At 34.6% G+C, this 26,682-nt stretch overlaps 3 protein-coding genes across 3 annotated transcripts in view; 2 read left to right on the top strand and 1 right to left on the bottom strand.

Moving 5' to 3' along the window:
* The first annotated feature begins 186 nt into the window (after positions 1-186).
* LOC120326397 (uncharacterized) lies at positions 187-26,013 on the top strand. The gene is made up of 10 exons (XM_039392677.2): positions 187-416; positions 636-714; positions 793-998; positions 1,474-1,623; positions 3,168-3,266; positions 3,822-4,110; positions 23,147-23,332; positions 24,284-24,455; positions 24,593-24,735; positions 25,169-26,013. The coding sequence occupies exons 1-10, from the start codon at positions 318-320 to the stop codon at positions 25,384-25,386; spliced, it is 1,641 nt and encodes a 546-aa protein (XP_039248611.2). The 5' UTR covers positions 187-317; the 3' UTR covers positions 25,387-26,013.
* On the bottom strand, positions 5,414-10,971 carry LOC120326398 (uncharacterized). Its single transcript, XM_039392679.2, has 4 exons — positions 9,827-10,971; positions 9,413-9,619; positions 7,785-8,960; positions 5,414-7,637 (listed from the first exon to the last, which is right to left on the bottom strand). Exons 1-4 carry the CDS (start codon positions 10,549-10,551, stop codon positions 7,331-7,333), a joined length of 2,415 nt encoding a protein of 804 aa, XP_039248613.2. The 5' UTR covers positions 10,552-10,971; the 3' UTR covers positions 5,414-7,330.
* The window catches only part of LOC120326949 (elongator complex protein 6-like), an 86,672-nt gene continuing 84,734 nt past the window's right edge, over positions 24,745-26,682 (top strand). Inside the window, exon 1 of the mRNA XM_039393304.2 lies at positions 24,745-25,036. The gene's annotated coding sequence lies outside the window, so the exon portion shown is untranslated. The remainder of the gene's footprint in view (positions 25,037-26,682) is intronic.

Below are 26,682 nucleotides of genomic sequence, written 5' to 3'. Positions count from 1 at the left end.
TGATTCTCTGGCAATCTTTTAACCCTTCGAATGTTCTCCACGTTTGGCCGAAATATTGATCACTTCCGGGTAGCGGATGAATCGTATGGGCAATATATTGTTATGTACGCCTAAAGAAAAGCATTTTTTTGGATTGCACGTTACTTGTTACTTTTCAGTTCTTAGTGTACCATATTCGATTAGGGTGTTTGGGTAAATACGTTTTTATGGTTATTATGAATTCTATAGTCTTTCATATCCGCATATGCTCAAATAAAACATGGCACTATATCTCCCGTAATAGTTTCTAGGACAATAGTAAAATTAACTAATTAAAAATGAAGTCATCGGGATGTAGCGCTATAATTCTGATAGTAGTGATATCAAATCTTCATTTGAATGCCCAAAGATCCACAAAGAAGCCGGCAAGGTTGAAGGTAAGACACTTCATATTCAAATAAATTAGAAGATTATGCACTTACAAGTTACCTACTTGCATTTATCATATATGTCATGAAAATCTATATATATTAGGAATGGAAAAATCATCGCCATGGTCTCAAAACTCATTTCTGTGACAGTAAAATACGATTAATTTTGGTAGAAGTTTGTGTACGGTTAAATACAAAAAAGTTTTATGTTCTATAACTCTGCAGGCAACCAGAGATCCAATGACTTGTCCTGATAATTGTGCTTTGAAAAGAAGAATAGGAAAAGTTGAACTTCGATTTGAAGGTTTGTCATGAAATAATTTTTGCAATTAGGCATGTTGTCGCACAAAAAATGTAACGTTTGTTTTGGACATTTTGAAAGGTGATGTTTCGGAAATTAAGGCATCCTGTCTTCAAGAAATTGATGCCATTCGGTCACAGTTTTTAGATCGCAACATCAGCCGTGTTCATTTAACAACTCAATCTGAAACAAAAGAAAATGTTGATGGAAAAATATCAAGGGCTGTGGCTCAGTTTAAATTTGTAATCTCGAAGCAACAAACTAAGCTTGAAAATGCTTTGAGTCAGGTATGTTGTTAGGTTGTTGTCTATTTACCGTATTCCATCCACAATCTTGCATATATATATGTAACAAGCTCTTAGCCTGCCAATGTGTTTTAATGGAGTGATGATGTAATAGTGTGTCACATTTTCCGACACACAAGTAAGAAGTAACGCTACGTTAATGAACTTCGCACTGCTTGAAATTTATTTCTAATATTTTTAGAAAGTTTACGAATGTGTTTCTTTCAACTGCAAAAAAATTATTTGTTACCGCTAACACATCGTCTTTTTGTATTTGTTATCCTTACACGGAAAGATCATGCAACATAATATTGCTTCCAACTAAATCTATTTGCGAGAATATCACTCCTTCACACATCAACTAGACAGATATATTCCTCAGGCTGGCCGCTTGGTTCCATCAATTTGGTGTTGATATGAATATACACATCTTCAAATACTTTAGCATGAAATAAATCTAATACGTCATCTGCTGCAGGTTGAAAAGTTATCTGCTTTGCCGTCTCTAGAAGAAGATTTGTATGAAAGTAGTCAAAGGCAAGTCGAACTGTCTAACACAATCAACGTGATGAATCAAACACTGATGATTTTACAACAACAAAACATTAATTTACAGCAACAAACCCAGGTTAGTATTGGATGATTTAATTAGGTATTTATTGGTGTCTTATTGAGCATTTGCGCGATGGGATATATTCTAAGAAGGTCCGGGTGCTATTTCGCAACATCCATTCTATTGTCTCTCGCCTTGGTCGGAGACTAAACAATATATATATATATATATATATATATATATATATATATATATATATATATATATATATATACTTAATAAAGTAAAGTAAAATAAGTTTTTTTATCTACTGCTCACTGGCTTTCGTATTTCGTAATATATATATATATATATATATAGCACCTAGAAAGTTACTCGACAGGACTGGACTTCACGCCGTCGCGGAGTGGTTCACATAACGGCTTTCCGAGTAAGGCTTCCGCTGCCCACCAGGTTTTGAACTCATTCGGAGCCTATATGCAAGTTATCGATACCTGTGGCGTTCGAAGGCTATATTGACGATAAGAATTGAATACGCAAGTTTTTAAATTCATTTTCTTGTTTTAACCTTAATACACGAGAAACAAATAGAACAGCCATTTGCACAAACAGGTAAAAAGATTGATTCAACGCAATTGTTTCAAATAAAAGTTTTTGAAAAATTCCCTACCCGAACTGAACTAATTAAGTAGTAATGGTCGTAGCTGTTTATTTCATAAGCGAAATAAATTTTATACAATGCCATTAGGTGTAACAATTCGTTTGCTTTTTACCAGCGGACTTCGTACGGCCTTCATACATATTTCCATATTCACAAACTGTTTTAACCAGAATTTAAAAAAATCATTGCTTACAAAGTATCATTAACAAAATATCTGACGTAAAAGGTAATGGATCAGACCAAAATGTTTTAAAATAAATACTAAATCACCAATCATATATTCATGAGAAGTGGAGCTGATTAATAATATTGAAAATTGCGATTTGAGGTAGCTCCTCTCAGCCATGTCCTGTTCACAAGTTCGCTTTAATAATGCGGTTTCCCCGCCCCAAAATGCACATGGTCTGCCTGAAACACCCTTGCCCTAAGTTGCACGATCGTTGTTTATTTGTATGAAAGTTTTCTTCGTCGATTTCCACCAAATCTATCGACCTGCTCGCCATTGTCACGGTATTTGTTGTACTTCTGGCGTGAATTACTCATTCTAATGCTGGTAGCTTTTACATAGCATCAATCTGCTCTATCAACTCTGAAAACCATGTTTATTTCACGATCTGTCTGTCACGCGTTTACAACACGCGTAAACAACAGTATTTTGTTGCATAAAGTATATGCATAAATTGACGACTGTATGCGCATATGACTTTATTGACAGTATGTATATAAAACGTATTTGAATATAAGTATATACATATCTATGCATTTCTATAGATCTCTCAACAGAAAATGTATATCATGTTATCAAATGTATTAGTTAATCTCTTTCGTCTCTTAGTGGATTCAAAGTTTTAAAAAAAATCTAAAACGGGAATTGTTTATGAGACTTGATGACAAAGACTTCTTAATTTTCTTCAAAATGTAATAGCTTTAAATTGCATCATAACAAACCAATTCTCAGGCCATTCGCTCACAAAATACAGTTCTTCGGGCAAGTAATGATGAATTGAGTGAAGAGAACCGACAGTTGATGGCAGTAGTGAGATCTATGAAGTCAAACGTAACATTTTTACTTCATGTATTTTTTATTTACCTTTTTAATTTGCTGATTCGTTTGAAGCAGAGCCAATTGTATAATCTTTTGCCTAGTATTATGCATTTCATAATTATGTGTACAATCATTTTCACAAATGACGTCATACCGAGAAAATGTTTATAGCTTTGTCCAGAGCAAATAACTGCAAACGGACACATGAAATATTGCGTAAACTGATTTAAACTGAATTCTTTTGCAAGACTATGACATCAGAGAACAAGAAGTAGACCGATAGAGTGTAGATAAAAAATTAGTCAGACAGTTAAATAACAAATATATCAGGAAAATATTGTTTTTTAATTAAATTTTCTGTTTTGGTCTAACACTAATATAAGATTAATTATATATATGGTAATTTTTGGAACTTTATTTGTTCTTCACCCAAAACATTGTACTTCATTGACAGTACATCCCTTCTATAGCTGCCCTACAACTCAGACCCTCTGTATATAGCCCTGTATAGCACGGCAATAGCCCTTTGCGGAAGAGTCATGCCACTCATTTTTTGTATATATTCAGAGTCGCGATGGTCTCCGAATCACAGACGCAGAAGAGAATATATTGAAACAAATGGCCAAGCTAAATGCCCTACAAGGGCAATTTGACTGGCTGTCTGATCAGCTAAACGTGATCTCAGACAAAATGGATGAAGTCGCACTAGAAGCAGCTAAAGCGGCAGAAACTGCCGGGCGCGCTGAAACTCTTTCTAACAAAGCAATCTCCGTCGCAAGACGTCAGCCGACAAATAGTGATCGGAAGGAGCAGCTAGTTCCAAAGAATTTACCTCAACCGGATGAGCCACCAAGCGGTATGTTGCCATGTTTATCATATTATAGGTCGCCAAAACTAATCCCATTGTATTTACCACAATATAATTTGCCCAGGTTCGGGGCTGCTCGTGCTTCCTTGTTTAAACCGTTCGTAGGTTCGCATACGTCAGAGATCTGCTTTTTATTTTGTTGATATTCATACATCAGAACAATAATTCGGATAGGTGTATTCGGGATATATATATTTGGTTCGTGTTGCCCATTATATTGCGAATGATGATTTACGGCAACGGTCCCCAAACTTTTTGTTCGTGCATTGCCAAATTATCAGGAAAAATCTCACGCGCAATTACACGAAAAAAAGCTGCTTTCAAATAAAGATCAATTTTGTGATCGTTAATGTGTACTTTATGCTTTTGTTTGCAAAGAATGAAGGTATAAGGTGAATTTATCTTTCTTGTTTCTGCCTGATTTTTCTTTGAAATGCAAATCACATGTTCGTTGAACTCTGCTCAGCAGATAAATAAACTACAGCTCTCAAAATTGCAGCAGGTAGTGTTTATCTCTATTGTTACATAACAATACAGGCAGACACTGCATAACAGAAAGTAAACGACATCCAGAAATTAAGACTGGGTCCTATTTCAATTTTCTTCCAAAAAATAACACTAGGGCTTATTTTCGGGGGATGTCTTATATTTTCATTTAAAAACAAAATTACAAAGTAGAAAAATACGAGATTTTCAAATATACAAAACATGAAAACCGATATCCATTTTCATTCAAAATAACCTCAAAACAATTATCAATTATTTAAAACGTGCATGAGAGATTTCTTTCTGTCGACTAAGTCAAAAAAATATTCGCGTTATTGACTAGATCCTTTTTTGGGGAAACACGACAAAAAGGTAAAATGAATTTATCGGTTCATATACAAAGCATTTAAAACGTATTTGAGTTTTGTTTAACACGATTCTGTTAATTTACTCGGCACACTCTGCAACTTTCCTCTCTTTCGCCGTTTGGAAACCGCTGAAATATTACCTGAATTACTGAATCCCTGAATTATTTATTTCAGCCGACGATTCGTTATTTTCATTAAAATTTCAACTGAAATTTATATCCATAAAAACTATATATATAGTCTTACTTTCAGAAGGTACAAGTGAGCCGGTTGAAATACTTTGGTAGGCCAGATCCGGCCCGTGGCCGTATTTTTCCCGCCCCTAATGTATAGCCATAGTGGCGAGCCGTTCCTTGAGGCCCTTCAAATCATATGAATATATTTCTTTTTGTTACATCCAAAATACATCGACGAGGTAAAAATCATATATACTTTTATTTCCGTAAAGAAAGGCTATTTTCTAATACCATCAGTACATAATTTAATTAACTTTACACTTGGGGTAAATATTTCAAGCTTTGAATATACACCTCTCTTTACTGCATGAACAGGCTAGAATAGTCACTTGCGACCATTTAGCATGTAGCAGATTGCAGCGTGTTTGGAATTGCAACGCCATTTGTTGCGCAATAAATGGTATCACTACACAGAAGACTGTCGATTGCGAAAAAAATAGCATAGTTGCGTGCTTTAACGTCAATTGTATGAACTAAACAAAATCAACACTTCTACAGCCACAAGTGACCGATTAGTAAACTTATTTGCCTTGTTGTGACATTCAATTTTGCAGCCAATGCTGCTGCATACATATTTATAAGAATAATTTCCTTCTATTTGAGCGAATCTTTTCCTTGACCTCGCTACTGGACGTGAACCCAATCGTAGGTCTTCGCGTATTTCACAAGATTTAGGTTCTTGGAGCCGATTGAATTTTTGTTACAACTCTACAAATTATAATGGACTTATGAAAAATAAAAATGTCAAAATTACCGTTTACGTCGATTATTCGATGTTCTCACTATATTTCTCAATATAATGCAATCATGTCATCTTGATCTCTTCCCAATACCTTCTTCTTCATTCTTTCTGCTACAGGAACGTTATCGAACAGGAATTCATTGCCTTTTTCATTGTCCACAAGATCGCCGACCACTGAAGGCGATAATCGGCAATTCCAGAGTCGAGGAATTGCTTTTCTCACCAACAAACAAACCAATCAATTCTTAAAAAGTCTGGAGCCACTAAAAACCATTACCATTATTTTTTATTGTTTTCAAATTTCCTTGAATCTCATGAAACCCGAAATTGCACACAAAATTTTGCTGCTTCATTTCAATTCTCAGAGACCCCTATTTTGAAATATGGTAATATTTTATTCCCTCCCCTCGTCCGCCGAACTTTTTAGCAAACGTCGATGCTTAGCTTCAAGGCCTTGCCATATGGGAACGGTGCCAAAGCGCTTGTTCTATCTTTCAGCATGGTTCCCATATTTTTTTTGCGTAAATCAATGATCTGGGATTTGTACAAAATTGATTTGTATAATAGACCGCACCTACTTTAATTACGCCATCCATATGAGTCATATAATACGCGAGATCGATCCTTTTTAAGGAAAGCTTTCTCCACTTAATGAGCTGCTTAATGAGCACAAATTCTGTTGTGCGATGTTATACCGTTAAAAAACGTTATTAATTAGGTGGTTTGACTCTCCTCGTTTGATACGCGAATGTTATTAACACTATTTTGTTAGTTTGAACATGATATGTGATTGGAATAATGAATTACTGCATTATTAAATTGTGAAACAAGTACAAAAAAAACAAGCATGACCTATAAAACACAGTATTAGTGCTCACGTGACATAACACAATTAACCAGACAAAAGAAAAACAGACTACAAATTAGTTTAGATGAAAAAATAAACAAATAAAACCTGAACAAAACATGATTTTCAACTTAAGTTTCAATGCATAAACAAATTTTCATCGATCAATCGATGGATGTATAACAGTTCAAGGTAGAACTAAATACGACATCGTGGGGCAGGTTGCTCCACTTTACTACTATGGATAGGATACACAATCTGTGGTTGCTAGATCTTCAAAATAGAATGTAAATATAAATATGTAAACAGGCAAGAATATTTATTGCACTAGATAAATGAATTCAAAATCTATGATAAAAGATTTAAAAACAAGCGCGTCATTCAAACTCAGTATAAATATGCCGGAACCGGAACGTCAAACGTAAAGGCCTTCCTTTGGCCTAGTGGCCAAAAATCAAAACTGAATTTACCGATAATACGGGCATTGTACGCACATCCTTATTAAATCTCTGTTTTTTTCCCCCTGAAGTTATGAAAAGTCAGAAAAATCAATTCCAAGCGTGAAATCACTTGTATACTGATGATTTGATCCGCCAGTGTTAATTGAATTCCCGTCAACTGATTCGTTGCGATCGTCTCTCCAAACATCTTTGATTTTGCTCTTATCTAAGTCATGATCTCTAGGCGTTTTACATGTTCTGATAGTGGGACTGTCTTCTGGTTTCTCGGCGTTACCATTCTTCAGGGCAGCACATTTGCTTCGACTTTTGATGGCAATATTGTCATCTCCTTGACATGTTTTTACCGCTTCAACTCCAATATTCGTTAGTGTTGCTCTAAAATGAAAAAGTGTTTTGAACGCGATATGAATTTGTTTATACGTACTAGTATATTATGCGGGCAACTATTTTCAAATATCTGTAAATATAAATAATTGTATATTTCAGTTATTTCTCATAGGCTCGACACATTATAAATATTACCTTTGATGTTTTTCGCTTTCAATGAAACTCGATGTTCTCCAGATTGCCGGAACGACGAGATCAGACCCTCCACATTCTTCATTTTCTGCGAACGAATTCCTTTGCTTATCAAGTTCTTCGTAACTTAAGGTCAATTCCGGATTTGAGCGATATCTACTTGATAAGGTTCTCGGTTTCTGGTTGTGTCCATTGCAGTTGCCTTGGTCACTCGGTGCATTTTCGATCAATAATTTTGTTATTGGAGGCGGTAAGTTACTCTCAGATTTGACAACATTTGAACGATTTTCTAATGTAGAAATGTTTGATAACTTTGACGCGGATCGGCTTGAAGGGAAAAAGGTAGTGTGTTTGGATAGTTTCTTCATGTATGGAGATTTCTGATCTCTTTGTTGTTTTGTGACCAGAAATACGCCATTCACAATCTCAGAAGAGATATTATCGTTAGCTCGCTGGTAACAACAGCAAAGCATGTTTTTAATTTTATCCATAAAATTGTGCAATATTTGACATAGTGATTTTCGAAAATCACGCATCCTTGCTCCATATATTACACAGTTCACAAAACTGTTGGAAAACAGAAGGAACAGGGAACACGATAGCGCGGTCACTTCTTTATTCAATCTTTCTTTTGTGCCGTTATCGTCTAACGTAATAGTACATAGGGTTATAATAAGTGGTAACACTGCAAGGGTAAAAGCAACAACTACAATACATAAAGTTTTTGTGATGTTTGCTTCGTATGACTGTCTCTTGAGTAACTCTTTTGCTCTTCGTAAAGAAGAAACTTTTCTACGCAGCCCAGAAGACTTTGATTCAAAAGATCGAAAACTACTAGAAGTTATACGACCACCGCTCTGGTTGGATGCTTTTTTGCGATACAACGAATGAGCCTTCAAATTATATGTCGAGTCCTCGCCTCCAAACGACCCTTTATTCCATCTAGAAGCTGGATATTTTTTCACGACAGGCGATTTAGTTTCTTTCTCAAATACACTGTCAGAAGTTGATGGCATACCTGAGTCGAATTTCTCAGTAGGCGATGTTAGATGAGATTTGTAATGAAGTGACTTTTGCCGTTTCAACCCTAGTTGCCTCTTTCGTTTCCACAGTGTACAGCATATCATCAAGTTTAAAATCCACATGCCAACGAGAGGAATTACAAGTGTAAATAAATACCTGCAAAATTTACAACGTTTCACATCAAAATAGGACCATATATTATTCTGTTATTTTACCAAACTAAAATTGTTTGCATAACTGATAAACTGAGCGAAGAATGGGAAATTATTTCACGCGTTCGTCTGTTACAAAATGGAATAATATAGATTTAATCAGATTATTTTCGTGATCAAATATATCGAAAATACGTTAAACACTGTTGTCGTACCTGTAGATTTTATTTTTCTTTGACAAGAGTAGGAGATAGACATAGATATTGCTTTGATTTCTTATTACACATTATCAATTGCAAAACTACACCTGCGTGGATTAAATTCTTTTTTTTTACTAAGCAATGATCACAATTTTGGTATAGGACTATAAAACATAAAAATGTGAAATCATCATCAACATTTGTAAAAGATTAGCTGAATGTTGTCAACATAAATTAAACTGATTATATTTCCTACCATCGAACTCCAGTAACGTAGTTATCGGTCGATGTCATAGCTGCAAAAATGTGACCAACATGGCGAAAATAAAATGTCTTTCTCATTGCTACTGGGAGCAATGCGAAAATGATGCCGCAGATCCATACGATAAAAACAGCTACTGTTGATCGCTTCAGTGAATACGTCATCTGTTTAAGCCAGTTTGTTCTCTTTTGTTGTGAAGTCCTATCAGTTAAACAAATTTTCATTGTCAAATAAAAATTAACAATTCTAGAACAGAAAAGGTATGTGAAATAATTTATTGAACAATACTGAAAACGGGATGAATAAATAGACTATTTTTCATTGATGTGCTGAATGCTAAATTATTATCGTAAATTACAATTAATTTGTAAAAAATTGTAATAGCAGTTAATAATTTAGTTGACCTACCTTCTTAAAAATTGGGAAGATGTTAAATGTACTGAATGAGAGGCTGCGTAAAGACGATCCGCACTTGCCGTTATCAGTGTGTAGATTGACACAAATAAGGTCAGATGCGTAAACGTTCCCAGCGCAACCCGAACTGCCGTGCCCTCAGTAAAATCAATTGTTTCTTCCTGTACAGCTGTATGATTGTGCATTGCAATTGTTGTAAGATCTTGAACTCCAGAGGAAACTATATTTATTCTTGCTTGTGGATGCTGTAAACCCAAATCCTCTTCTTCAATTATGTTTGTGTTTCGCCAATCTTCCCATTGATTACGTTTTGAGTTTCGCTCGAAATTCGAATTGAATTCCAAATACAGATTCATAATGCAAAGCGGCAGTACCGCAACACCTACTAATAAATCGGCAACCGCTAGGGATACCACGTAGACGGAATAGTTTTTCATAATTGGATTACGTTTACGCATTCTACGTGTCTTTGAAGCCAAGTTTATGCCCAATATCAGACAGTTGAACGTAACAGTTATAGCACCCAACATAACGATTAGACCAAGAAAAATTGTCACATAAACTTTGCAGTCGCCAGGGACACAGTCCCAGAGTGTGTTCGAAACTCTAGTTCCGTTGGTAAATCTTCCCGGAGTTAATTGACACTTGAACGGTCTACAGAAAGGAACCTGATACACTTCATATTGCATTTCTACACTCTGTAGAGTATCATTATCCATGATGATTTTTCGGAGATCTATCCAAAGCGTTCTATAATATTTTCGTGATTCTTTATATATTATATTAATCAAATATCTATGAGGAAGAAGAAAACGTGGTATTACTGTCCATTGAAGTAATATACAGTAGATACTACACGGTGATCTGCTTCGCCGACTGCTTGTATGAATGAATTGTATTTAATGAGATTGCAACGAGATTCGAGAATCAATATCGCACCATTTTCTTGTTTGCATCATGTAAAATATCTGCGTTATTGCTGCTGTTATTTTACGTATGTTTACGTAATATTCAATGATCTGGATTTAGTATTCAATCATATACGCCGATTTTTATTGAATTCTGTGTATACCCAGTTGCGCCCATAGATTCACCAGTTCCCATTGTTTTAGAATTTGTACATTTTTAATTACTCAGCATCTAAAATAAAATTGCCAACAGATTTTAGAGTAAATTACATCCTAATAAAATATTCTTTTCTGTACCAGTGGTTTTCAACTTTTTTCCGTTAAATTCCTTATCCTTTCACTTATTTGGATATTTTAATTTATCCCCCACTATCGTAAACTACTTCAAAATTCAATATTCAAGTAAAAACTACTTCATTTGTTCAATATTTATGAAATCATTAGCTAATGATACTCACAATCCGCACTCCCAGTTTTATACATTTCAAGTAGTTTATAATGTATGCTCAACGAAGTATTATAGTAACAATGAATAACTGAAAAATATTAGTGATACTACAGCAGTACGAAGCAAAATTGATTCCCATTAACGACCAAATTCCTCTCTCGGGTGAAATTCCTTCCTGACTTGGGAGTCCTGAATGCACTAGTAATCTTTCATTCTATGTACGCGTAAAACCACAATATATTATGGAAGTGTTAAAAAGAAAAATGACTGTATCATTAGATTTTTTTTTAAATTAGCTCTGCCGTACGCAGTCTAGATATTTAGCTCATTTTTTACACAATTCCCAACCATATTATGCTTATAAGTCTGTACGCAATATGATCCTGAACATATTGCTTCAGTTACCAGAATACATAGCCCTTCATAAACGTTGCTGTAAAAATGTGGCTTGCAATAAAATAAATGCAGCTGCAAGATGTGATAATTATGCACTGCATCGCGCGCTCGTGTTAACGAACATATTGACGTAATTTCCTGAAAGACAACACTGATTGCAATAGCTATGCGCGTATATTGTGAGCCGAAAACTCCCGAACTTTGGTCAGCGGAGGTTCAAATAAACGTAACAGTTTGTGTCAAAAATTCAACATAGATTAGTCGAATGACCATTCCCCGGTGCGGATATAACGTCTATAAAAATTGTATAGATGTTTCCCAGTACGCGCGTAGCTAACGCATGATTATGAGTATCATGGCGCAGAGAGGCTCTATGTATACTGATTTTTTTATCAAATAAACAGTTCTAAGATTTGGATCATTATGAATGCAGATAATGGTAACAAACAATACAATAATAGTATATTCCTCTACACATAGACCCACATCCCATGCCCAATGAAACAACATTGGACAATAACCTTAACACTTTAATAATAAGGTGAACTAATTTAATTCGATTTTCAACTCTGAATATAGACTCATCTGCCCGGCGTATTTTATATATTTCTTTGAAAACCAATTCATGGAAAAATAAGATTTTGCCACGCGATTTTTTTTAACAAAATGCACTGAGCGATTGTTTTATACTGTTCGAATGTGTGCAACATCCTTCTCTATCTATTTGGGTAAAGTTAGCCGATAGGTGTTAGGAACTACTCTACACTTGACTAACTTTCGGAGAATTTTCACGTAGTAAAATTACTTGAAAGCAGTACCTTGCATGAAAGATTCTAAAAGGCTCCTTCTATATTGTATTTCGTTACTGTGATGATCAGAAAATAGGCAAGAATTGAGGAAAAGATAACTAGCCTCTATATGCCCGTTGCCTAATATTGTATTAAACTAATTATATTACATTATTATATTATGATAATTTTGTTTCGTCACGCCCCCATCGTAATCACTTCTATGAAGCATTTGAAGAATAAATATTAAAAATACAACGTTTACTGGCAGGTCCCGGACCCATATGCGCATATTATAGATGGCCGATGCTTGATATGATTAAACCAAAATACTATGACTGCTTAAGTAGTTACATCATATTTACGAATCACTACATGAAATCACAGAGTTTCTACAAATACAATCAAACATTATGTAAAATTACTCAAATCTTGGGGAAATTAAATTTTAGACTATAAACATTGAAGAACATGAAAATAGGTCAATTACATTTATAAATTATAATGCAGCTATGTACGGCTATTTATCTAACTATACAATCGGAATAAAAATATATTTTTTTACAATAATAAGCAGAACTTGCTGTTTCCTTTTGTTTGCGTAATATTTAATATTAAAAATTTCATACATTGACGTTACTTTTCCAACCAAAAGACGTTGCGAATTTTTTACGTCTCAGCGATAATTTTATGTCATATGAGAAATGAATTGCACTATGTTACTTTATTTTATGTTGTTCTGACACGCCTCATTCGTTTCTTATAATAAATCTTATACATGTGGGATATTCCTAGGTTTATGCCTTATGCTGAATTTGAAGATTCCAAAATAAAAAATTTCACTGAGCGATTTTTTACAAAAAAAAATGGAAAATGCAAGTATGTATTTTTTAAAAATACTTCATGAAACACAAACGATTAACATCGGATAATTTAAATTTTTATTGTGCCAAAATAATTTGGCATCCATGCTAATAATAGAGCAAGCATTTAGTTTTTGCTCCGTAGACATCCATATAATCCTTCCTCATATGTTGCATGAAATCCATGAATGCAGTGGTCAGATAAGATAAATACCCATATTAATCAGTGTGTATAGGCTACAATAGTCTACAAGCCGGTAGGCGCCAGGATCTCCGCTAATTTTTGAGGCCCGCACTCAAACAACCGGTTACCATCAGAAACTTGCGGCTCTATAATGGCAGCGTCATTCAAGTGAACGGGTTACCGAAACTGCCAGTTAATTTAAGCGCTGCCCGTTTCGTAGACATTCTTGCAAATTATTATAATTTCCACTAAAATCACTAAGACTTGGCCAGTTTATGGAGTATCGGGACGAAGGACGAGTAGCCGGGGCCTTTATCGTGTCTGGGAATCGCAATCAGGGCTCATGGCGATGCCTTCAGGTTAGGTCAGAATTGTATGCTTACCTAATACGGGCTACGATCCTGGTCCTGGTCGAATATACAAGAACGAACATGGCCCATATTAAGAAGAAACCAACTTTCGAAGAATTATTTTGGGAGATCTCAATTCACCCCATTAACAACGTCAGTGTGAAATTTCTTTCTGTGGTTTAACTAACTGACCGATGTTACAGATTTGTTAATTCAATTATATTTTATGTTCAACTAGATGACATATCGGCGCCCATTCGTCGTCTGCTTACTCGCGCAGTACTAACAACAGAATCGATTGGGTGGCTACTACTATTTTGTACAATTCGATTTATATTGTTGTTGATTTGCGATAATTCACTAAATTGACTGTTAAATATATATACATTCTCACGCGTTTTGTTACAGTAACAGAAAAATCCATCGCGGTAGATCTTATTTGAAAAGAGAAAATATATATCACCTTGTGAACTTGACCTGTAACATAAGTCGAAAAAATTCCCATTCTGATAAAATGACGCAAATATGCGAGAGAAATGCGTCATCAGGCACAACCTATACGTACACAGAATGCAAAACGAAGATAGTTTAAATTCAATGATGAAGCTAATATGACAATTGATATTTTCATCAAATCGATGAAAATATTATATATATGTCCAATGGCCATACGTTTGTCATTCATGGAATTTTTAGTTATATATTTAACCGATGTATTTCTAGTATTTTGTCAAGTATAGAGAAGTTCACCACAAATAAATGCTATTTTGAGCTTCCTTATTAAAACTTTAAACCTTCTGTTGCATTTGTTACGTCGTCTTCTACAGCTCATAAGCACAATTTGTTACAAATACTTTCTAGATAGGAAAGTCCGCTCAAAACATATAAATGTAGACAATCTGTATCGGACATAACCGTCTCTAACTTTTTGATTTTAGTTTAATTACTGTTTATAAATATCACGCTATACATATTTTTAAACATTAATAAAAAGTTAGTCTTATTATGTATACGAGAATAGCTGTGCCTGCCGTCGTGATTTTAATTTATTCTACAGATAAATACACAAGAAAAGAACGAACAGGCATCGTGTCGAACCGTTAAACGCCGGACGTTGTACTCGTAAACAGCATAGGTTCGTTCGCACCTGCTGCCGTAGTATAATAATGATTTGCTTTAGATCTTATCAAAATCGCAATTAATAAGACCTTACTCGTTTATAACGAAACTTGCTCCATCTTAGGTTCGAATACTATTTGTAGCGTCGCTGCGCCTATGGAATCGGGCTAAAAATGTCATATATACATGTACGAAGCTAGTATTGTTTGGTGGTAAATCAGTTTGTTCTACCGCTTGATTTATATATACCAAATACAAAACTGAACTATTAAAGACCAAGAATTTAGAATGAACCTTGCTTCAACAACGTGCATCGGTCGTGGCCTAGGCCCCATATTTTTTAGATGCGAAAATTGCATTTTACTAAAGAATGCCACACACCAGAGTGCTGGGAGGTATTCACAATTCGAAAGCAATTCCGATCATCGTTATCAGCCTTTAGAGTGGAGGCTCTGGCGTTTTATATACGATTGTAAACACCGGCGGTTGAGAGGTTCGTTGTGATAACAATCACGTAATTTTACGACAAAATTACATCCTAAGCTCGTATGCTGGACAGCAGTTGTTTGTGATAGAAAAAATAGACATTCGGAATCTGTGGTCAAGTTTTCAGTCATCTAACAAATCATTCAATGCCCCCACTTTGCATTATCATGTGAATCGCAAAAACTTAAAATTCAAATATTCAACCTTATTTCTGTTACGCTCAATTCGAAAACCAATGTAGTAGGCCTACTAATTTCGATCTTTAATGTTTGACATGGCTTTAAATATTATATTCTGAGAAATACAATATACCATTAATTGTTGATAACAACTAAGTTGACTTTATAAGAGTCCCCAAAGTGATTTTTCAAATATACTAAACCCTGTACTCCGAAAGCTCGGTTTCAAATCAAAAACATATGAAATTATGAATTTATTTCCTTCAACACTAATACACGTCAATACTTATTCGCTTACTATCAGTTTTAAACGTAACAGCAGCTAAACCACATAATTAACAGGATATTCTGTGTCGCAGCACATTCCACAGTATGATACGATAACATACTAAGAAACACGTCATTAACCACAACCATAGGTACAGCAAAATTCCCAATTCAGAAATAATATTTTGGGTAATGAGCGGTATTTGTCATTACATATATGAGCTAAAATTAATTTTGACCAAAGATACATTACAAGTACCAAATATGGAAATTATTGGGAGATAATGAATTAAAACATATTTTGAGACTACATCTCGCCCTCTGTACAAATTTGCTGCTATTTCATATAATTCTCAAACTAAATCTTCAAATACTGTCATCCATGTCCTAAATAAACGCCGCCTTTAAAGATCTATGCTATTTCATTGAATTACGTGAAACAAAAATACCCTCACATGCTGCCAGGTTCATACTTTATTTTTGTCTCAATAACACGCAGATGTAGATCGAAGTTCAGTCTTTATGATTGATGTATTAGAATTAGATCAATGCTAACCACCTTACTGTCGTACTTAGCCTGCTGTACATTTTGTGGGTACGTCGACAGACGATGCAGGAAATACTTGCTTCTCATGCTCAGCGGATGTGAGTCGTTGACAAAGCCTGCATCATTTGTGTCTTATTACCGACAATAAAATAACGATGTGTTCAAATATTTCTGTGCTTTTTGTGGCATTAAAAAAATGCTAAAAAACGCGACCGAAGTCAAGCGTCCTCAGTCCAGTTCATAGAAATGATAAGAATCGAAATTTGTGAAGTGTGATGCAAGATATTTTAATCACTCCATATATCCATTTCGATTATCGCTGCTCTATTCTTGTAGTCGATGAATATGGATCCACTAACATGTAAGGATGCCAAGTATGAGTACTTACAAGTATTCGATTCTTATCCGATTCCTAAATTTTCGATTCCGATTCTCGATTCCGAATCTCGATTCCTCGACATATTACCGAAAAAATATACCCACCCAAGCAATACCATATGAAATCAAGCAAGACAGCGATGTTCAAATTCTGGACGGACGAGGAGGCCGAAACTAAGTAGTATGGGTATCCAATCTGCCACATGAGACAAAACCGCACAAAAAAAACGAATCCCTCAGAACCCACAGAGATTTTTAAAATAAATAAACGTTAAAGCCTACTAGCGATATTTATAATATATATATATTATATATAGTGAAGTTTGCGGTGTCGTAGCAACTCAACATAGCAGTGAAGCAGTTTATACATATATATATATAAAGAAATTGCCACAAAACGTTACACATTGTTTGCAATCCAATTTTAAAACTCGAGAATCGATTCCGGTGCATCGGAATCGATTCTAGTCGATTCCGCGAAGAATCGATTCTGTAATCGAATCCGGACTCGATTCCGCCATCCCTACTAACATGTAGACAGCGAGCGACTGAGAAAGGACAAGTTGTAAAAATAAGCTATTGCTATGCTTATCAGACGCAAAATAGTGGCGTAATTGCTAGCAAGCAATTCGCGAAATTTTTCTCTTTAATCTGATTTCGTTGTATTATTTTCGCAGAAGAGTTATAGTTTCACAGAGATCTTACTTTCGATAAAATCGCTAAATTACCGAACAAAAATTGTGGTGCGTTGTTATGTCACCAGTTTTACTGCAATTGTTGCAAGAAATCCAATTCTGATTTATATAAATTCCCAAAGAAAATTGTAAACGGTATCAAAAACTGTCCAGGAATCAAAAGTTACATCGTACATTCGAAATTAATTTGAAGTTTCAAATTAACTCTTTTTACAATAAAATCACGTTCGATGTTAAAAGTAAGATCATATGGTATTCTATGAACATACGCATTGATTTTTGTAGGCTTCAGTTTTCCATTTGGTTCGCCTCAAAGAATAATGTAACGCAGATATGATCTTATAAAATGAATTATATATGTTCGATGACTGGTCACACTTAATGCAGCCATGTTTTATCGTTTTTTTTTTATCTTTACTCTTTAATATGAGAATCACTCATGAGATTCAATTTCGTCAAATTGCGATGATGTGTTTGACGTGACCGTTGTTACTGTGACTTGGATTTTATATTAAGAAATTGAATAATTTATAATATCACTGAATTCTAACGATATCGATACACGAATTTTGTCGAACATTCAATGAAGATGTTACGTCAATCAGATTTTATTCAACTGTGTAAACAGAGGGTATAAAATTTAAGTTCCATAATCTGGTTTGTGATACAAATTATTACGCAACGAGTGATGTGAGTATTTATTTGCGTTGTATAGACACAATTAACAGTTATTCTGTCGCCTTGACTGCTCTATTTCGCTATAATTCTATAATAAAAATAAACATGTCTCACACTGAATACGATATCTGTCATAAACGTATTGAGAGGCATATAATTTAGACAAATTAGTCGATTTGGCACTTACATATTTATATACGCGTTCTAAATACACATTTTATGATAAATCTATTTCACGACAAATGGCAATCTCATTAATTATTAAGAAGACAAGGTCGGGGAACACTGCCAAAAACGTGTTTCCATTCTACATTTGGTTGATCATCCCAATTCGTTATTTTAGGTTTTGCCCGTGAATTTAATTAAAAACAATTTTACTACTGGAATTCACATTCCATGAATTTCCTGAATGCTCAACTACACGTCGCGTACAATACAAAATCACAAGAACTAAGCAAAGAATATTTAATAGCGCAAACCCAAATGATAAATCACAAAAACAATTTTGGATGAAAATGAATGTCTGAATGATATTACATTTTGAAGGTACAATGCCACTTCCATGAAGGCTTAATTCGTCATTTCCATGAAGCAATGGAAGTTTGCGCAATAAAGTCAAATGATGAAGAAAAATTATTTCATCCTTTGTATTTATAGCCTTTTTGCTGATCTCCGGAATTTTATATCACAGCTTTTCACATACGTAGTTTATTATCAATATTATGAAAAGAGCACAATGTCACTACTCATTCTCTTATCTCATGGTAGCTTTAGTTATTAACGTGTATCGCTTCCATGATATCTAACTTCCGATCCAAAGTACGGCCTAATTGTGGTGTCACAGTGTTTTTCAGGTTTACCTCTAAGCGCATTTGCACGTTATCTGATAACTAGAACTCAACTTGAATTATTTGATGGCAGATCTATCATGACAAGCAACGTATCAAAGTTAACTTAATATTGACGCACACTGTATAAAATCGTGTAAAATTTAGTAACATATAAGTTGGACTTCTGTTTAGAGATATTCGCTATACGAAATAATACCAAAAAAAACTCTGTGCAATGTAAATCATAACGCGATCACTGCCAAGCTTAGATAAAAACTAGAGATCACTTCGTGAACATTCCAACTGCGACGTAGGCTCGATTTAATCACCTTAATTTTAACAAATCACCATGCTGATAAAAATTTGTCCAAAAAATATACTGATATCTGAAATATTTTTCAGTACAATCCTACTATTTAAAACGCCCTTCTGCTTGCGAACATGCAGCCACGTCTACTTCTTCGTAACCGATTTCTTTATCACATCCTTTTCATTTCCTCTCTCGATAATGTGACTCTTATTTCGAATATAGTTGTGATAGTTCTATTTGATTTTCATACTATTTCTTTGATGAATATGAAAAGCCATTTCAAATATGAAAGCAATTTCTTGGTTTGCATGGTACCGCTCTCACCCAATGAATTGTCATTTAAAAATAAAAGCAAATGAGAAAACTTGACTAATAAGACAAAAAAACCTTATGTTACTCTTGAAAACATACTAGACAATTGTCCATGAATTTCTGCAACTTTTTTATAAAACAACTTTGAACAAACTCCATACGTCTCCACTGTAATTGCTACTAAGAAGTTTTTTGCTGAATCTTGAAGTTTTTATAATCGATAGCAGTAATTTATATGATATTCAGAGTAAATATAACAAAGAATAAACCGTTTTTAATAGACGACGGCATTACTTTTTTTTTGCAATTTTACGTTGGGTTTGTGTTTGCATAGCAATTTTTGATCGGTCGTTATGGTAGTTGTAAATACCAACAGTAAATGTTGACGAGGTTCGTATATTTTTGATTTTCATAAAAATGATGACGATGATCCAAACTCAGAACTGAAGTATTTGTTTTGTACGCTATGTCGAATCGAGTAACTAAATTCACAACTCCTTCAAACAAAAATATATTGCATCTGATATTATTGACGAATATCAAAACATAGCTAAATTTAGACACTCATTCAATTATATCCTATCGAACATGGATAATGGATTTTTCATGAAACATTTTTGAATTGAATAATGTATGGTGATTATGGAATATCATATAAAAGCGTACATCATAATGATTTCGTTTAAACCTCGGAAATTTATTACAAGCCATCAGAGCTTATAACATACCTCAATTCTGTTTTCGCTACACAATCCACTAAAAAACAACAATAATGCCATTGTTTATACCAGTTTTTAATCCAACTGACTCGTCAGCTCTATTACTAAACTGATTTTTTGTCTCTGAAAATCTATAAATGGTAGCTGATATTTTTTTTTTATTTTCTATTTTTATTATGGTCAGTATTTCGTGATACGAAACTTTCGTATGTTGTTGATTTATTCTTCTCTATTCTTCAATGAACTATATATATACCTTTACTTATGCAGCACTAATCAATATTACATTAAGCTTGAATTTGGCGTATCCTTCCCCACTTTCAAAATTTAACATGTCGTCATTGTCAACTATACGTTCTTATCTTACATCTTTGATCGCTTAGCTGAGGGGTGTGATGACAGGACACATGATAACGATCGCAGGCAGAAATAATGAAGGTAAACTTCTTTTGTATGGACGTTATTATTGCTGTTGGAAATCTACATTTTACCACTCTTCGGCGATGTTGAGAATTTCTAGCAAACTCAATAAATAATTGATATTGATGTAAAATATCAGTACAACCGCATTTTAAACGGTATTTGCAGTATTTACAACATATATATAATTTGAAATAGTGTACTTGGTAATATATTAAATTTTTAACACAAATGAATGTATATTGACATTGTTCTCTGATGAATTGAAGTTCGTGAAATGGATAATAATGCTAACCACGTCATGACTTCACATCAAAAATTACATGACTTGTTAGATATGTATCAGTGTAGTGCCTCCTGGCGACAAGCTATATTTTCATCAACTAAACATAATTATTCTTTATTGAAATGAAATTTCTCATAAATATGCTTTAGCTATATCATTAGTATCAAAGTATCGCCATGTATTTTATCCAATACGATAAGCCTATCCCGACAAAAAATTGTCTTTGATGCTATGAATCACAGTTGAATCGCGCCTTGGGGCTTGCTTCGATAGACTCGATTATGTATATATTGCACGACTACAATAAGTTATGGGCCGTTTCTTCTAATTCATGCTGATTATATTGATTTCTGTGAAAATTTGAAAATTCAATGATTGGGATTTCGAGTTAATCACAAAGTTCCGTTCTCTCAAACAACTCAGAAAATTGTATACCGTCATACGATTTGAAACTCTTCTAAATCGATGGTTTTAGTGTGATATATTCATATCTGGCTAATCCGCTGGTATTGAATAATTTTGAAGATAATTCGTAACAATTCGCCTAATACAAAATGGTGAGATATTCGATAGCAGTAACTTAGTTACTGATGTGGAACCCATTTCAACAACGCCACTGGTCCGACGGCTTCCTAGTCTGGCGAATCTATCTCATCATGACGCCTTTGTTAGGACTGATATGCCCAATATTATTCCACATTCCCACCTTTTGCTAACATTTATTTCTGTTGTTATGTGTTTTCTTCGAATCTAGTATTCCGTATTTTTATTAAAAAAAAACGATAGTTCATGGTCGAGACTAAATTGAAACGAGTTTGAACGATAGACTAATTTACTTCATTCTGTCGTACCACGTGCCAACAACGTTTTTGCGTTTGGATTTTGTTGTGCACAGATTCTCTCTTACAATTTATTTGGCGATATGATGTCATTTTTTGGAATAATTATTTTAGAAATTCACCAATATTCACAACACATTGTAGGAAACAACTATTCCACAGATACAGCAGTGAAATAGAAATAGGTTCGTTCGTATTATATATATACAAAATACAACTGGATGTTGTAAACATTTTTCGGTTAGGATTCCGGATAAACTTATCGACGATTATGATGTCACATAGCGTAAAACACCTGTCGGTCACATTTATACTGAAATTTTATGATGCGCTTTTTTAAAATTTGTTAACATTATTCCAGCGAAGAAATAGAAAATATTCAATATACAGAGAATGATTGTCTGACATGACAATGAAAAAGGAGAGAGTCGTATATCATTGAATCAAATGTCATGACTAGAGAAGACTAGTAAAGTATAGCAGTCATTGAATAAGCAAACATAATCTAAAAGGTCGTAAAAAAATCACAATCTTTGTTTTTTAAGATTCTAATTTTCATGAACGTGTGTATCGCATATAAGGTACTGCTGTACTTCGGTTCGTAATTCGACTTTCATGTCTATATATTTAAGCATTGCTCTCTAAATTGCTCAGATTTTAGAACGTTTCAAAGCTGATCATTAGAATCTGTACCAAACTAAGCAAAAACTGTCCTGTCCCACTCTGAAAAAACTGAACGCTGGTGAATCAGTGGTGTTTATTGCAGGTATTTGTTATAAATTATTATCATCATAGTGCTGTTAGCTCAATGATGACAATTATCAAAAGAATGTATACAGTGGTGTTGTTTTCCACCTATCAGGCAGGACCATTAGGATTTGGTACATAATCCCTGGGTCTGTCTTTAATCTGCTACATAATCACATTCTACATTTGTATTTTATTATCCTCATCTTAATGGTAACCAAATATGAATTCCGTATTTTGATTGACATGAATCTATTCTTGAGGCTGGAATTATTGCAGGGCGATTATTGTTGAAATTTATCCTCTTACGCCCTTTCTCTGCTCATCTATATATGCATCAATGACATGAAATCAACCTTCCATTCGTCCCAATGTTAGCGATATTCCAGCAGTATTACTTTGCCTGTTAAATCGCTTATATATATATACAGTATATATATATATATGTGTTTGTTTGTGTCTACATGTTCCTAAAGCTGATATAGTTCTCTTACAATAACAACATAGCTGATTACTATTTCCAGATAAATCTGTGCTCAAATGCCATCCTCCTTCGTTTTTGCAGATTGCTGGGAATTATTTGAAATGGGATACAATATTTCTGGAATCTATCGAGTGAGACCATATAGATCACGAGAGACATTCCAAGTCTACTGCGAGCAATCTTACAATGGTGGAGGATGGACGCTTATTCAAAAGCGTCGGGACGGATCAGTGGATTTTAATAGGAATTGGCAAGCATATGCCGATGGTATGAAAATTGACTGTATTTCAGTTTAATATAACAATAATTTAATTACAGGGTTAAAATCTGCGCAAAATCATACTTTTATTGTATGTTTGATATATTTAATAGTAAAACTTACACTCCTTTGTGCATAAAAGGTGATGTAGGTGCTTCATTGGGAGGGTTCAATCCACAGAGCTATTTCCTTATAATTTTGTATTATGTATATTTTATAATTTGATTTCAACTGAATAAACAACGTAATTTATTACTTTTGCAAATCTATTTCCAATATTTAATTCACATCGTCGTTTAGTCTGTAGTAAGTTCACATTGGGATTTTGAGATCGCATTTACGAGATAATTAAATATATATATATATATATATATGATCTAGTATTCTAGTTATCGCGTTGGTCTGTCGTATCAGCGACTCAGCGTAGCGAATTTTCTATCTATAGCCTAGCCTGCTCATCCTCCTCTTGCTATATATACTTCAACTTCAAACTAGGATAATACAAATTATCTCTTTTGGTTACCCAGCTGTGAAAATTCGGAAAAAACCTGTTTGTTGCACTTTTCGTGGGCTTAGCATAGTTATGTAACAAAAATATCAATAAAGTTGCATCAATTTGCTTCCCAGTACCATTTTTTCTTGATTCTGCAATATATACAGTGCACCAAAGCTAATTTATTTCCTCTTCAAGAACAGTTTAGTGTCTTCCAAGGCGTTGGTCCAGATAAACAATATTGTTTGTTGGCCAAGGACTGAGAATGAATATTTTGGTGAACAAGGGTAAAACTGAAATTTGCTCATAATCGTAAAATAATTATCGATAAAAATATGCGAGAATGTTGATCACTTTATACACATAAGCTTGGAAAGCATGACCTTTTATCACTTTCCGCAGTGAGTATAAGTAAGTAATAAGTAAATAACGATCGCAATTTCAAATAAAAATATTTTTGTTGCAGGTTTTGGAGATGTTGATGGCGAAATGTACTTGGGGAATGATAAAATATTTTATCTAACCAACCAAGATGTTTACAGGCTCCAAGTTATATTACTCGATTGGGAAGGTCATCGGGCATATGCTGAATATGAAGGATTCCGTGTTCACAGCAATAACGATTACTACTCGGCACAGTTGAGTACATAACAACCAATAGGTCGAAAAATTGGGCTATTTGATAAACGTCACTTTATTTGTGTATTCGCCATCTTTCAACTTTTTCAATAAATACTGTTTTATAATTGAAATTGCTGAATGCTTTATTTTACAGGTTAGGACAATATACTCGTGGTACAGCGGGGGATGCATTTAGAGGTGCAGTGGATGATGGCTCCAGAAATGCGCATCTTGCTCGATTTACAACAACTGATGTTGATAACGATAATTGCAGGCCTTGTTTTGTTGATAGAGATGGTAAGCAATTTAGGATAGGATAGGATTTACATATTTATCCCGGGGGAGAGGAAAGCCGATAAGACGGCTTATTCATATGGCGAACCACGGCCTCTCGTCCGGTTACCATTCCAAGTCGGGTATGGGATTAGATTTACTGTATTGTTTGTTTTCGGAAGCATGGACTTGGTGGTGGAGGAAGCCGTAACCGACCAGCGGTTACGTGAACCACCCAACGACGGCGAGGAGTCCAGCAATCCTCTCGCACATAACCATCCCTGCATGGGATTCGAACCTGCGAACCCACGCAGAGTAGTTAGAGGTGCGGTGGCGAGCGTATTCCTAACGCTTAGCCCGTTGAGCCACACCGCGTGCTAAAAAAAATTGAAGTCGAGATGAACTGTTGTTATAGTTGGTGTTATACTATATCAACTATATAATTTTTATGTTCCAGAATTTGAAAATTGTGCCGACCTAGAGGGTGGTGGGTGGTGGTTCAGAGCCTGCTCTGATTCCAATTTAAACGGAAGATACATTCAACCACAAGATTTCCCTGCTTGCGGAGATGGATGTTACGGAATAACTTGGAGAACATGGAGAAATGATCCGAATTATTCTCTTAAAGCCACTATCATGATGATCAAGCCGTTAGCTGCTACGGAAGAATCCTAGTTTGGATATTTTGTCCTATTTTGGATATTTCATTACATCTCACTTGTGGTTTTGATCTCACTGAATCTACGTAGTTGGTCATTTCAATCAATTTCTACCAAATGTACAAAATCGGCTGGTTGCAGTCAGCACATTTTTCTATTAAGGGAGTATGGTAGTGACACCTGGTTTTTAATATGTGATCAATCAAATCAACAACATAGTCGGTGCAATATTAGCAAAATAAGTTGGTGAGTGCAGTCTTTGTACAAAGTAAGATGTACTTCGATATCTACTCACAGCAATCACTTTGAAGTCAGATTTTGCAAAAGCAGTATGAAGAGAAGTGCAAATGCTTATGAAAATTGTTATTGTTGTTTTATTACGGGAATCTTTATTACTATATAGTATATACACAAACCATTTGTGATTCATGAGTTTTGTAGCTTTTTCGCAAAGGTCAAGTCTTCTTCAGACGAGTTTGCCAACATTACAAGGGTATCGACCTCTATTTTCTCATTTACCCCCTGTCAAATTTCAAAAGTGAAATTTATTTTACACCTAATTAATCTCTCCGTAAAAATATGAAAATCTGTGGCGCTGGACTTAACCATAAATTATTATGCAACAAGGAAGGAACTTTTAATCTTAATATTGGCCATATTCAATGGAGTCAGGAAATCGCTGACTTATGTTTCAGCAAGTTCGTTATGATTGCATTTGAAAGTGCACTTCACATTTGAATATAACAAAAATAGAAAATTTAGAACTCAGTCGAGCATTACGTCATCACAACTCAAATTTATTCAGTATTGACAACCGTTTCGAACCGCTCGTTCTGCACAAGATGCGCTTACACCTTGGAAATCGACATTCACAACTCATCTCTTTCACATCAAACCTGTTTCGCGTTTTATTACCATCATATTGGTGGTTATCAAGTTTGAAAATAGTTTCGTTGTCTTCATCTATAGGCAAGATTTTACAAGCACGAAGACCAGATATAGCAATGGTATTCAATACGAAGGCATAACGTTGTTTTGTGCAGGTGGTGAGAGATAGACGAAACTTGAATTTAAATCCGACTTAGAGGGAGAGATAACACAGCATAATTGATAATTAACTGCTATAGCGCTAGCATATCGAACAAGACTAGGTGAAGACTAGAATTTTTCTAGAAGATTCCAGTGTGCGACCGCGGATTTCAAGCCTTGAACATCGTTTCTGCTGCGTCGAGACTATAGCATACGCAGCCGTACAGCAATCAAAAAGACAAGAAAACAAAGATATTATCGACGTATCAGGATAGGATTTACA

The sequence above is a fragment of the Styela clava genome, chromosome 4 (assembly GCF_964204865.1).
Source record: "Styela clava chromosome 4, kaStyClav1.hap1.2, whole genome shotgun sequence".
Classification (NCBI taxonomy): Eukaryota; Metazoa; Chordata; class Ascidiacea; order Stolidobranchia; family Styelidae; genus Styela; species Styela clava.
The sequence above is the reverse complement of the archived record's forward strand: the minus strand, read 5'-3'. Positions and strand labels throughout refer to the sequence as shown.